The sequence below is a fragment of the Pogona vitticeps genome, chromosome 3 (genome assembly GCF_051106095.1).
Source record: "Pogona vitticeps strain Pit_001003342236 chromosome 3, PviZW2.1, whole genome shotgun sequence".
NCBI classification, from domain to species: domain Eukaryota; kingdom Metazoa; phylum Chordata; class Lepidosauria; order Squamata; family Agamidae; genus Pogona; species Pogona vitticeps.
In genome coordinates this window covers 146,392,740-146,406,540 of record NC_135785.1, presented here as the reverse complement: position 1 = coordinate 146,406,540, position 13,801 = coordinate 146,392,740, and the positions used below count along the sequence as shown (strand labels likewise).

Sequence of the window (13,801 nt, the reverse complement as noted above, 5' to 3'; positions counted from 1 at the left end):
TCACAAAAACCTCAAAGGACTTGGAAATAATAGTGAAAAAAGAACATATAAAAGAAATGGAAGGAAGGCCCGGCCAAAAAAGACGAGCACAGGCAAGTAGCAAGGAATTTCAGGGATGGCATTATGAAGGCAAAAGTCAAGAACGAGCGGAGGTTTGGAAGGGACACAAAAAGCATTCTTTGGGTATGTGCATAGCAAATGACAAAGAAACTGTCTCAACTACTCAATGGTGATTAAAAATTGTGACATATGATAAAAGCAGAATTGATGAATTCCTACTTTAGCCCAGTCTTTTCCGAAAAGACCATCTAGGACTCTCCAGGCAAATGTGAAGTACAAAGGAAAGGGATAGGACTGCAGCTTGAGAGTGATAAAACAAATAATCGAGGAATATCTTATGAAATGTATCCAAGAGTATTGAAGGAACTGGTTGAAAAACTCTCAGATCTATTATTTTCTTGAAATCATAAAGGATGGGGGAAGTGCCAGATGATTGGAGGAGGGCTAATATTATCTCTGCCTTCAGAAAGGAGGAACATGGGAACTACAGACCAGTCAGCCTGACATCAAACCCAGGGAATGTTCTGGAGCCAATTATAAAGTGGTCACTCTGCAAGCACCTTGAAAACAATGCAGTAATAACTAGAAGCCAACACAAATTTGTCAAGAACAGGCAAATTTTATCTCATTTTTTGATCAAGTTACCTCCCTGGTAATCAGTAGGAATGCTGTAGATGCAATATATCCTGACCAGCAAAACCTTCAAAACTATTAGAAACATTATCATACAGAGGACATGCAGGATCTGTTCTCAATCATCCCAGAGTACACGACACATGATAAGGGGCTCAAATTACAGGAAGGCAGGTTTTGGTTGAATATCTGGAAAAACATCTTAGCGGTAAGATAGTGGTACTAATTACCTCGGGAGCTGATGAGTGCTCCAATGATGGACACATTCAGAGAAAATTAGACAATTGTTTGTCAGATATACTTTGATTTGAATTCCTGCATTGAGCAGGAGGCTGGACTCAATGGCTTCACAGTATATGCCCCATAAAGCTGTAATGTCAAAATCTGATACTATTTTTATGTACACAGTGGTAAAATAATTAGGAGAAGTGTAACAAAAAACAACCCTGAAAATGTAGATGGGAGTAAAAAACAATTAACTGCAAAAACTAGCCACAAAATGGATTTCTGTTTAAGCACTTGCACCTGCAATTTCTCATAAGGGACTGCATGACTTGATTTCTGTGTAACTGAAACAAGTGTGCCTGCAACTTCCAGGTTGCATATTTCAATAACTTTGAATAATATATTTCATGCATATGGAACACAGAAGCAATTAGATTAATAAAACTTGTAGAATTAAGTAACCTGATGTTGCCCAGAATCAGTTTTCTGCCTGGCAAAGGTACAATGAATGACAAGAATACCTAGAGAAAGAGTTACTTTACCATGAGTGAAACAATGGTTTATTCTCATCCTCTGAAGAGAGATGAAGTATTTTAACAATGAAACAACTCATACCTTGATAACCAGATGAATACTGGTATCATTGAAAAGGTTACCTGATCCCACACTGACATTAACCCTTTCAGGGATAAGTGTCAGCTGTGATGGACTACAGGCTCGAATTACTGAAGAGTCTTATAAAGTTATAGTGTATTGAGGTCATTTTTCAAATGTAATATATTTGACCTTGCTATTTTCTCAAAGTGTCAAGCCAAAGTCATTTTTGGATTACTTACATTTTCTAATTCTGTATTCTTTGCTGACAACTCTTTAAACTCCTTCATAAACATATCTTTGACCTTCTCTAGCTCAGTGGCCAATTTTTCTTTTTCCTCTTCTTTCCACTTGTGAAATAACTGCCGAATCTCCTCCTCTTTCGATCTGTGTTCCTCATATTCCTGAAATGATTTTGAATTGTTATTCTGGGAATTCTCAAATGCATGCAAACAAACAGAATACCTTGCAGCGTGGAGTGCTTTGAGGAGAATTTTGAGTTGTATCTTGACATCAGGAAGACACCTGGAAGACATTCCAATAACTTTGGATAGGTTGCTAATACTGTCTCATTTGTAAAATAATTTATTTTTGTTTAATACTGAAAAATAAGTGACTTTAAAAAATACTGCAAGTATAGCCCCCTCTCCCACCATCTATTCAGGCTTTCTGAACAACCTTCTTGGTTCCAGAACCAGGTATTTATCTTTTGCCTTGCTGCTGTTGTTTTTAACAAGTAGCCATTCTTCCATATTCACTCTAGCCTTGATTTGTTTATTTATTAATTTCATTTTAGCTTGTATTCTTGTGATTTCTAGATTTTGGTTTTCTGGAGATGAATATTGTATAACTATTTTATATTTGTTCCTTCATTCCCTATCTGCTTATGGAGGGGGAAAGGGATCAAAGTTTTGCAGGATCACTTTGATCCCATGGGGCGTAGCAAGAGGAGGAGAAAGGGAATCAAAGCCATCCTGCAGCTGTGGCATCCCCGGGGCATAGCAAGAGAAGCGAAAGAAAAAAAAAAAGAAAAAAAAAAGACCCGACAAATGACAATTGATTGGTTGTTCCTTGGGTCAATTTGGCACTTCATCCCCATCTTTACTTATAACATACTGGAATTTATTAACTTAGTTTTAAATATTGATCCATAGCTTCTGGACCCCAAAGAAACTTACAGCTATAACTTTTAAAACCTTTTTTTAAAGCTTTTTAAAAGCACAGAACATTACAAATAGCAGAACAGTACAAAAGATTCTAAAAGCCAGAGTACAAAGCTAATACAATTTAAATACTAAACAGCCATGAATAACACAGAAGAAATTGACATATCATTTAGAAATTGAACATAGAAAGTGGGACAGACCAATTTCCATTTGGGAGAATTCCATAGGTGGAATGACCTTTTTAGACATACCAAGTTTCTAAAACTTTGTTTTGAGATGTTAAGGTGCTATGTCAAGCCAGGGATTCTAGCAGAAGAATGCAGGACAATTCTTTTTTGAGCAACTGTGAAAGTATGCCAAATGAGGATGCTGTTTATTTGCTCACTGCTGAAACTGTATCACCCAGCAATGCAAATAATGTGAGGCGCATATGACTATTACAAATTCTTCAGAGATTAAGTGACACAAGGGACCAATAGGGCAACTCCAAATTTTATAAAGCTGTGCTTTCTGACCTAGATTCTCAGTCTGGATAAATTTGTCAGTAAATGGATACACTACACTCAGACTTACCATCTGTGCTTTCAGAGTGGGTTATACATAGCAGCAATATATGGACACAAGAAATAACGACATGACCAGCTCTAATTTCCAACTCTGCAATTATTCTAGGAGCGTTTTCTCTCAAGATGATTTTGTCATATTTAGAAGACATATTAAAGTATCTAGGGTTGTTTTCAATTGTTTTCTTAAATCAGTGGTTCTTAACTTTGGGTTACTCTGGTGTTTTTGGAATGCAACTCCCAGAAGCCTTCACCACCAGCTGTGCTGGCTGGGGTTTCTGGGAGTTGCAGTTCAAAAACACCTGAGTAACCCAAGATTAAGAACGACTGTCTTAAATGATACTGATTTCTTTACTTCAGTAAACCAAGCTGTAGCCCTTCTGCAACTCTATGGATGCCAAGTTAAGTTTTTACTTCTTTCTCGGAAAGTACATAATTTTAGATGCCAAAGGTGTCAGTGAATAGACAATTATTGGACAATCAGATTGTGAAGAAGTTATATTAAAGTTATGATAAGAATGTACTTTTTGGGAGAAAAAAAATCCGATGACTACATCTGTCTCAAAAAAGTGATTTAAATCAAATCCATCCTGCCAGCTTGTTTTAATAACATTTGCTATGCCTTTCCACATGATTCCCTGATTTTTCCCACATCACAATTCCTGAAATGCTACAAAACAGTCTCTGTATTATGCTTTCAGACCACGATGAGTCTAATTCTTGATGTGACTTAGGTGACAACTCTGAGAAGAATACCCATACCATACCTGGTGCTAACTTAATGAATGCTCTTTAGAAAGGGAATTGGGAGCCAGGTGAAAAAGGTAAGACAGCACTTCCACATTTAATACCAATATACAAGGTGGAATTTCATAAGATACGGTTTGTATGACTAGCTACATCTATGGAAAATTCTTTTATAAAGAGCCTAGGTGTAGAAGCTTCATGTTCTTCTTGACACTATGGGAGGCATACAGCCGTTTTATAGTTTACAGAAATCAGATGTACTATAAAACTGCTTGCTACAGAAATTCCATTCAAGTTTCTAAGCGTTGGCTTTGGGCAATTATTGTCATTTGGTAAATGAAACTGTCATTTAATGAATAGTTTGACAAATGAAATTAAAAAGCCAAGAAAACTCCTCAATTCACATTTGAATTGTTTTACAAAAAAAAAAAAAAAAAATCAAACAATCATTGGTTATGACTAGGGTTGGGCATGGAAAAAAACTAAAGGAATCCAGGATTCCAAAACCTATACCAGCAGATAAAACTAGAAATGATCAGAAGTCCACGTCTAACTTCCAAAACTCTTGTTACCAATAATTAGGGGCTGTGCCTTGTTTTAAATGAGAACTAACTTCTTGAGGCTTTCTGGAGCAGCAAAATTTTTTGTTACACTATTTTTTTTCATCAAAAGGGGCATCTGGAGGGCTACACAAACAGAATGGTAGGATGCTGCATGCATCCACCTAATGCCCACCTTGATTTTCAGCATCACCAAATAATTTCTAGAAACAAAGTGTGCCTTACTTTAGACAGTTTGACAACGTGGGCATGTTGCTCAGCTTCTAATTGAGACTTGGTAAGTTGTAACTGTTCCTTTAGCTTGTTGATCTCTTCCTCTAATTTATCCGTCTGTGGACTTTTCTTCTGATTTGCTAGAAAAGAACAGATAATGATGATTTTGTATGTCTGTAATCTGTATTTTGGAAAATGCAGCTACTGTTACAGAGAGAGTTCAAAAATACTTTTTCGAATTGCACGCTAGCACCTCTAATTCCAGTTGCCTTTCCCCCCTCAAAACATTATCAATCAAGCTGTAAGGGGTGGATCTACAGCTACTCTGGGCATCAAGACGCAGAGATAGATCTTTCAGAGATTTTGGACTCCAAGTCCCAAGAATTTTTGGAGAATACTGGGAGTGTGCAGATCAGCTTTCTTCCCCTCCCTGATTGTCTTTTTTGGCCTGTTTCTGCCTTTAAAAAAAAAACCTGGGAGTTGCTGAGCTTTCTGGAAGAGGTAGTCTCACTGTCCATTAGGCTCTATGGAGGGGTTCTCTCAAAGAATTAACTCTCCCAAGAAGCCATGTGACTCCTAGAAAGGAACAGGGCATTTTTCTTTTTTCTTTAAATCAGAACCAGCCAAAAAGGGGACATCCATGGAGGTAAGGAAAGCTGAGCTGTAGACTTCTGTTACTGAGCTGCATGTTCCAGAATTCTACCTGGGGAATTCTTGGAGAATTCCAGCAGTTTGAGTCCAAAAAATTCAAAATTCACAACCCTATCAAGTTATCTTGGAAAAAAAACTGGGACAGTTTAGAGATGTTTAATTCTGTATATGGATCAGACACTAGTCTGCTGTGAATACATTCCTTTTCATGAAAGCTCTTTCCATTTGATTATGGACTGTTTCTCTTTAATTGCAGGGAACTATTTGCTGTGTGTTTGCTAACCCTCAATAGAGACTTTTCAGGTGACAAAGCAGATAGATGCACATGACAAAAAGGATGAAATCCTCTCACATGAATTGTCCTCTGTGGTGTTCTGTGCAAGAGCATAATCCATCTGCATTAAACAGAAAGAACATAAAGAACTCAGATTCTGGATCTGAATCACTCCTGGGAGTCCCCCAGAGACAAGGCCCCCTTTCCCATGCTGTTTCCTGACTTTCCCAGCTATTGCATGATTTCTTCCTCTCATTCTCAAAGTTTCAAATGGGTTCCCTACGACTGACTTACAAAGTACTAAGCCCCTTACACTAAAATATATTGTTATTTTTGGCCCTATACTTTTGCCTTTTCACCTTCTCACCAGTAAACAGGGGCCCAAAAGAACTTCTCTTAAAATTGAACTTGATTCTTGGGCTGAAAAAATCCACCTCCTTTGACTTAAACAAAGATTCCGGTTAGCTCCCTTTCAGCTACCGTAGCTGACTTCTGCCCAACAACAATGATGATAGCCATAATATTTAGAGAGAAGTTACAGCAGGTAAGCTAAGCTTCAGACTACACATGACAGGCATATTCTCAAACTTAATGGTGGGTTAGCTGATATTATCCTTCTCCAAGGTTTCGAGCAGCCTTCTTATAAGCCCACTTTTTCAGAACACTATATGAATATATATCACAGCTTTGAAATAACAGAATTAACACACTGACATTACTTTTTTGGACCAATAGTTCATATAAAAATTAAAATTAACAGGATTTTTACATCAGTTTGGCATGCCCTTTGTAGAAATCTACTTCTCACTAGGCCAAAGGGAAGGGGGCCTGTACTTCTCTTCCAGTACTTATACCAGGAAGCCCAACCATGGCCTTATGAAGGCATTTGGATTATAACATTCAGGAGTCTTAAGAGCTGCCAAGAATGTATGGCATTTCTTATGGTTTCTGATAGTTATAGTCCAAGCTCCCATCTCACAATACAGTATACTTCTTTAATAATAATTGTGTGCCATCAAGGCAATTCTGACTTACGGCAAACCTTTCCAGGATTTTCTAGGTAAGGAATACTCTTCTGGGGGACATTCTGGGATTGTGCAGTTTTGCCCAAGGCCAAACAGTCTGGTTCTTCTCCCAGGGGCACAGTAGGGAACTACCCTTTGGCACTGCAGCCACCTACACACTTCACCACATCATTATAAAAAGCCTTCATTGTAATTATAATCCTGATTAGAATCTGATCAGCAATCTGCCTACCACATCCAAGCGGGCTACTGAGATCACAGCAATGGATTCCTATTGCACCCAACTCAGTTTAATAGGGCTATCCCTATTTTTTTTTTGGGGGGGGGGAACCAACAACAGTAGTAGCTTCAGTTTCCTGTGGATTATGTGTTTGTGTGGAGAGGAATGTTATTTGGAGCCAAATCATGAACCCGCAGCCTCTGTATAACATGAAGCTGGGATCATTAGCATGGCCCCTCCTGCTAGCCTGGCCTCTGTAGATTGGGAAAAAAAAAAGGACTAACATATTGTTGAGGTTGTTCAGGCCTACTGTGGAACTGGCAGACACAGACAACTAAACTGGCCATTCCATGGGGGGCTGCAAATTTATCTGTTAGAATCAAATAGAAAATGAAAATTTTAAAATGCCTGAGCTGGTGCAAATAGCAGCTCCTTTTCTTTTTGTAACTGCAAATGTAAAGTACCAATCTGGATTAAGATTGTACATGCTTGCTCACACTTTTGTATTAATTATTCTTATTACAATTATAGAACACCTCTGTCTTGAAGGTTAAAGAAAGTAGGAAGCTTCCACTTACCTCAGAGTAAGCATCAATTCAGTAATTTACTTTTGATAGATACATTGTGTTACACTTTCAGTTGCATTTTTTTAAAAAAAGAAAAAAGAGCTGGGCAACTGGCAGGGCACAACATGTGTTTAAACAGTTGTTATTTTGCTCCAGAATCCTGACTGGAGCAGTCAAGATTAAAACTGTAATTTTAATCCCTGTTGCATTAAATGAGACTAACACCTAAGTAAGTGAGTATAAGTCAACATTTCTTATAGCATTATGATAAAAAACAGAATGTAAATGGAGGCAGTCAACTGGCTTCTAATAGAGCAAAGATTCCCAATCTTGGGGCTTTGGACGATCTTGAACTATTCCTCCTATACGTCCTGAGAAACAACATACTCTTGCCAGTTCTATCTAGGTCTTCTGGGTGTTAAAATCTGAATGCATTTATAGGGCCAAGGTTGTGCTACACAGTATACATGGAGGTATAGCCCTTTTCTCCTAGGGGATGATCAATATGAAATGACATATAGCCTCTGCAAATTGCATATCAAACTTTAACTACCATGTTTTCCTGAAAATAAGACAGGGTCTTATATTAATTTTTGCTCCAAAAAAACGCAGTAGGGCTTATTTTCAGGGGATTTTTTTTTTCATGTACAACAATCTACATTTATTCAAATACAGTCATGTTATCTTCTTCTGGTTGCTGCACAATGGTGGAAATCGGGGTTTCACTTAACTAGGGCTTATTTTGGGGGTAGGGCTTATATTATAAGCATCCTGAAAAAACATTCTAGAGCTTATTTTCAGGTTAAGTCTTATTTTCAGGGAAACAGGGCTATTAATTTTTTAATCAAGCTCTAATATTTAACTGTGAAGGGCAGGCATATCTTCATACCATTGACCTCTGCCAACTAGTGGTATCCACATTGTTTTTCCTGCAAACATGTAGAATGCCCCCCTTGGGAGCTCAATTCTTGAAGTCAAAAACATTTGTACTGAAGGTGACCCTTCCATGGTTCTAGAAGTGACACATTTGTCTTCGCCCACAGTGCTTGCTTTTTTCACTGCAAAGCCCAACCACTGAAACCAAACGACACCAGAAGAGCTCATAACAACAATTGGACCTTATAATATTAGAGGCAGCAGCCTTACAAATCAATATTCTGTAATTTAATCAAACAACAGCTGTAGTTGAAATGATGGGGAGAAAACAATTCCAAAAATAAGAACAGAAGAGAGAAAGAGCATTTTTGCAGGTGCCTCCAAATCATAAGAGCAATGCTTGAAGTGATTACACATCTAATTATATCAGGGAAATAAAACTAGCAATGATTTTAGCAGTGTGCATTTATGAACTGTGCTGGCTAGTTGCTGTAGCAGAAATCCAGAAATGTCATAAAAGCAAAGGAATGCCCATAATGAAGAATTTTTTTTTTTACTTACAGAGCTACATAATGGGCTGAAAATATTTCACCTTTCTCCCTTCATGTTAACCAATGGAACCCTGTGTGAAGTTACAAAGCTGTGTGCTTTATACCTTCATGCATACAGAATCACCTAGGCATGAAGATACATTTATTTGGTGATGTGAAAACTTTTATAACTGACATGGATTTGTTTGGCTTCCCAATTTATTAGGCTGGAAAAATTTTCAGGCTTATTCTTGCGTCATAAAATACCCTTTCTACAATATACACTGTGGCCTTGTCTCCTGCTCATAAATGACAAACCCTACCCATTTTGGAGGCAGCATTTAATAGTTCACTGGCCAGAATTCTCTTGCTGATTTACAAGTGCAGAAGGAAAATCATGTAAGTTGTGATGGCAAACTACAGCTCATTAATGATGTGTCAGCTGTGTTTCTGGGTTCATACTCAATTGCACAACTGGATGCATAATCAGAAATGCAATGAACACCTTACAAGAGAGTGACAATTCACTGCAAAGAATGGCCTTATACAAACATAAATAAGCAATTTTAGCAATCATGCCAAATTTACCCACATTCAACTTGAATCTTTTTCCTATAACACTTATAGATCAGCCTATGTTCTATCTGAAAGAACAAACTGAACTCACTTCAGTTCACTTTGAAGGTTTAGCACAATGGCCTTGGTTAGTCACCACCATAATCCATTGCTATCAATGAAACAACTAATTTCAGCTCCACTGCTTTCAATGTAGCTTACTCATAATGACTATTCCATATGCCCTTATCTGGAAGTTGAGTCATGGCAACTGGAGTTGTTTGTACCTGATGCATTCTGTTTGCATTTCCATACAGCATAAAATACAGATTAGACTGCGGGTTTTTCAATTCTGTACATTTTTTCCTCAAAACTCACCAATGTGTGTTTCTTCTGCATGGCGACGCTGCAAGTGACTGTGCAGGAAGGAATGGTTCATAAAAGCTTTGTCACAAAACTGACACTGTAAAATAAAGGTATTTTTGTCAAACAACTACAATCAAAACTTACATCTATTCAACAGTAGTAGATGTCTTTGAAGAACTAGCTTTGTGTGTTTTACTGCTAATCTAAGGTTCATTCTCAGCTGTATAGTTGTAGTCTTCTAAAAACATGTAAGATATTTGAATAAATTTATTAGTAAAAAAAATTAAACCAGCACAGGGAGATCAGTCATCAAAGAACTTTGCTGGCATAGGCAGGTGACCAAAATCTGTACACACTTAATCACAATGTTTTTAAAAAACATAAAATTAATTCATCTCCGACATCTTACATTTTACTATTAACTATAAATAGATTTGGCTCCACAAAACATGCACAGGCTCTTGTCTGATTTATGGTCCCACTTCTGTGTTTCATGCTTACCTAACTTTACTTGTATCCTACTTATTTCTCAGTACTGTAAATAGTTCTCAAAGTGAAAAAGACAAGCTCTTCCAAGTATTAATGATGCTAATTCTGCATTTGTCAACAGAAAACATTTAAAATGAGGATATATGAATACATATCCACCAAAATATCACTCTGTTCTGAGGTTACGGCCGACACCAATACTGAGGGAATATTAGGACCAGAATGCGAGCAAGTAAACTGCTATCTACTTACATGCGATATTTCTTGAAACAGTCACCTTGTGTGGCTGCCTTGGTGACACCTGTATCCTATGGCAGATTCTTAACAGCCAAGGAGAGACTTATTTTGTTAAACTGTCAAACTTTCTAAATATCAGCTTCAACATCAAGATGGGCCAATTTTTCTAAACATCAACTTGTCTTCAGAACCGGGCAACTAACTGGGTAGAATGGTTCTACTCCTAACTTCTATCACACTAACTGAAATCCTGTTGTGTAACTGTACCAGGCATAAATGATAGTGATCATAATTAACAATGCTAAACTTTAATTTAAATTAAAATGTCCTAACCCTGACCTTTCAGATTCTTATGTTTTGTAAAGATCTCTTTTGTCCTACAGAAGATTTTGGAAGTCTTGGAATAGGGAGGGAGCCTTTAATATCAGAAAATTGCTGCTGGATCGCTGTTGGCAGTCCCAGTCTGGTGGGACCACCGCCAGCAGTCTTCTGATATTAAACACTCCCTCCCCTTCCAAGACTCCCCCAGGACAAAAGGGATACCTAGGGAGACAGGACGTTTTTAATTAATTTAAAATAAAAAGTAACACTACCGGGTGATTATACCATCACCATTTATATAGTGGTATTGCATAAACTGGATTTCAGCCACCATGTCATAAACTACAAATTAACTATTGCTATTTGAAACTTTGAAAGTATAGTAAAGAAATGCCTTCCAGAATTTACAGATGGGTCTGGGGGGACAACATAAGAAAACTGAAATCCTATTTTGCCAACACAAAGGGCAAAAAGTGATTCCCTGTGTGGTGTAGTAGTTAGAATGATGGACGAGGAGTATGGACAACAGGATTTCAATTGCCCTTGGCCATGGAAACTCACTGAGGGAGTGGAATTAGTAAAACCACTCTTTAAATGTCTTAACTTACCTTAAAAGTCCTATTAGGATTGCTGTTAATAATTAGTTGGTTACAGATTGACAGCACAGAACAAGCACATACATAATGGCAAAAAGAAAAGCATTAGAAATATTCTGCTTGTGATTTACTGATGTATGATCTTGTAAACTCTTACCCATTAATATGCTTCAACTATGCATGCCATCTTGAAAGAACCCCATGTTCAGGTTATCAGTTGCCATGAGAAATGTCTTTAATTGCCATAAACAACTTTTTAAGAATTTACTGTGGAGTCATAATCTCTTATTGCTGAATTCCTGACTCTCATCAACTATTTCAAACCCAACTGCTGATAGCTATTATGTGATGAAATATAAATACCCTGAAATAGCCACTAAGGCTATAAATATTTAAGTTACATTTCTGTTGGATAAATGAAAACACACAGAAAGCCCAGCTAGCAAGGAGTGAGTGCCACAGAACTGCCAAAAAGCAACAGGGATCGTTCTGCTAAAACACAGCAAGGCTTAATGCATTAAATTGGCTGTGAAATATCATTATCCGACCAAATTCCCATGTTAAAATTGCCACGCTTGCCCATAGTGGTTGCACGGCTTATTCCTTATGCAATCACTTCAGTGCATGCATGGAACACCAGTATCTTATGCTTTATGAAGACAAACCACTTACTTGAAAGAATCTCATTGTTTGTAAGTAAGCACATATTATATTGAACAATGAAGTCTTATTCCACAGTGAAAAAGGAATACTGTTCGGTTCTGGGTTCCTTACAACATATTTGAACAGTAGTCCCATTTGTTTCTTGTTCTGTTCTCTAGAGGTGTCATGAAAGCTATCTGTCAAAAGGTCTGTTAGAAAAATCAGGCGGTTGCCCAGAGTAAGCAGGAAATGGAGAGTTTTTAACTTCAGAAACAGAACTTTTATTAACATGCATTAATGGAGTATCAATCACAACTTCAGTAGGTTCTGGAAACTCCCACTGTTTGAACTTCCTTTCTAACTGTCCATAACAATTAACAACATATTCATTCTTTAGTATGGGGGAGCCGGTCCAAGGCGCTCCCTGTCTGTAGGCTTCCGCAACGGAACACTCCTTACTGCGCATATTGTCCCGCAACAAGGGTGTCGGGCCCAATCCCCCTCGAGTGGTGGTTGGTTGAAAGTTGGATCCGGGCATACCACCTTCCTCCAACGACCCTGTCCTCTGGGGAACACCACCACGGTCCATTCTAGAGTCTCTTGTATGACCACTCCTTCAGGCTGCAATACAGGATCAGCCAACAATCTGCCCACCTTCAGGTTCGGGAAGTCATTCATTCATTCATTCATTCATTTAATTTGTACCCCGCCTATCTGGTCCACCGGACCACTCTAGGCGGCTGGACCACTCTAGGCATCTATCAGATTTCTGACTTCTTGCACTTTCTCCTTTTCCTTTGCCTCCTTCTTCGTGCCTGTCACCGCCTGAAAATCCTGCGCTTCTCCCCTTCTATTTATGTTCTCCTGCCATACCTCCACCCATTGCTCCTCCCCGTTCTTCCCCTCTTCTGACAGACAGACTTCTGTCTTAACCCTTTCTGATTCTTTACATTTCTCTGCCTCCTCTTTTCTTTCTCCGACAGCCTTGCTTTCCTTTTCACTAGGAGGAGACGGCGCACTCCAACTCTCTCGTCCTTCAGACCATCAATATACGTCCCAGGCAGGGATAATAATTCATAGCATGCTTTTGGAAAAGAGCATAAGAACTGAGTAGAGTGCAACACATTTGCCCAATCTATGGCTTGCAGTTACACAAACTAGAGAGTGCTCCACTAACAATAATGGGGATTGCCACTCATACAAAGGGACGATGTATACCCTCTTGCACAAGCAGTGGAAGCAAGTAACCATATGTGAAACAGGCTATTCTGCAGTGGATTTGCCCCCCGAACAGGATACTAGCCTGTGTTTATGGCTTACTTCATATCATGATATATAAAATACATGCTAAAGTTATATGAAGTTCAAAATTCCTCAGTTGAGTTATGAATATCTCAACAGACTTATGAGTGTGTGAAACAAACAAGGGATGTATTTGAAGGCCATGGCCTCCATTTTTATCATATGTTGTCTTGCCTATTTGATTAACTTACTGCCAATGGGATTATGTGCTCAAGTGTTTTCAAGGATAACTATTATGGCTGCAAATAATATAGAAACCCAGGGACTGAGCACACAAACTCTGGATATAAAACAATTAAGTTAATGTAAATTCAAGTCATAATTTTTTCAGTGGGATATGGGCACATGGATTATACCATTCATTTTTATACCACTCGGTTTTTTAAGGAA

General features: G+C 38.2%; 1 protein-coding gene across 2 annotated transcripts in view; it reads right to left on the bottom strand.

Moving 5' to 3' along the window:
- The window catches only part of DZIP1 (DAZ interacting zinc finger protein 1), a 52,831-nt gene that overhangs the window by 26,805 nt on the left and 12,225 nt on the right, over positions 1 to 13,801 (bottom strand). For both annotated transcript variants that reach the window (XM_072994696.2, XM_078390805.1), the window contains exons 3-5: positions 9,837 to 9,921; positions 4,774 to 4,901; positions 1,755 to 1,916 (exon numbers count right to left, since the gene is read on the bottom strand). In XM_072994696.2, the coding sequence (XP_072850797.2) occupies positions 1,755 to 1,916; positions 4,774 to 4,901; positions 9,837 to 9,921 (375 nt within the window). The remainder of the gene's footprint in view (positions 1 to 1,754; positions 1,917 to 4,773; positions 4,902 to 9,836; positions 9,922 to 13,801) is intronic.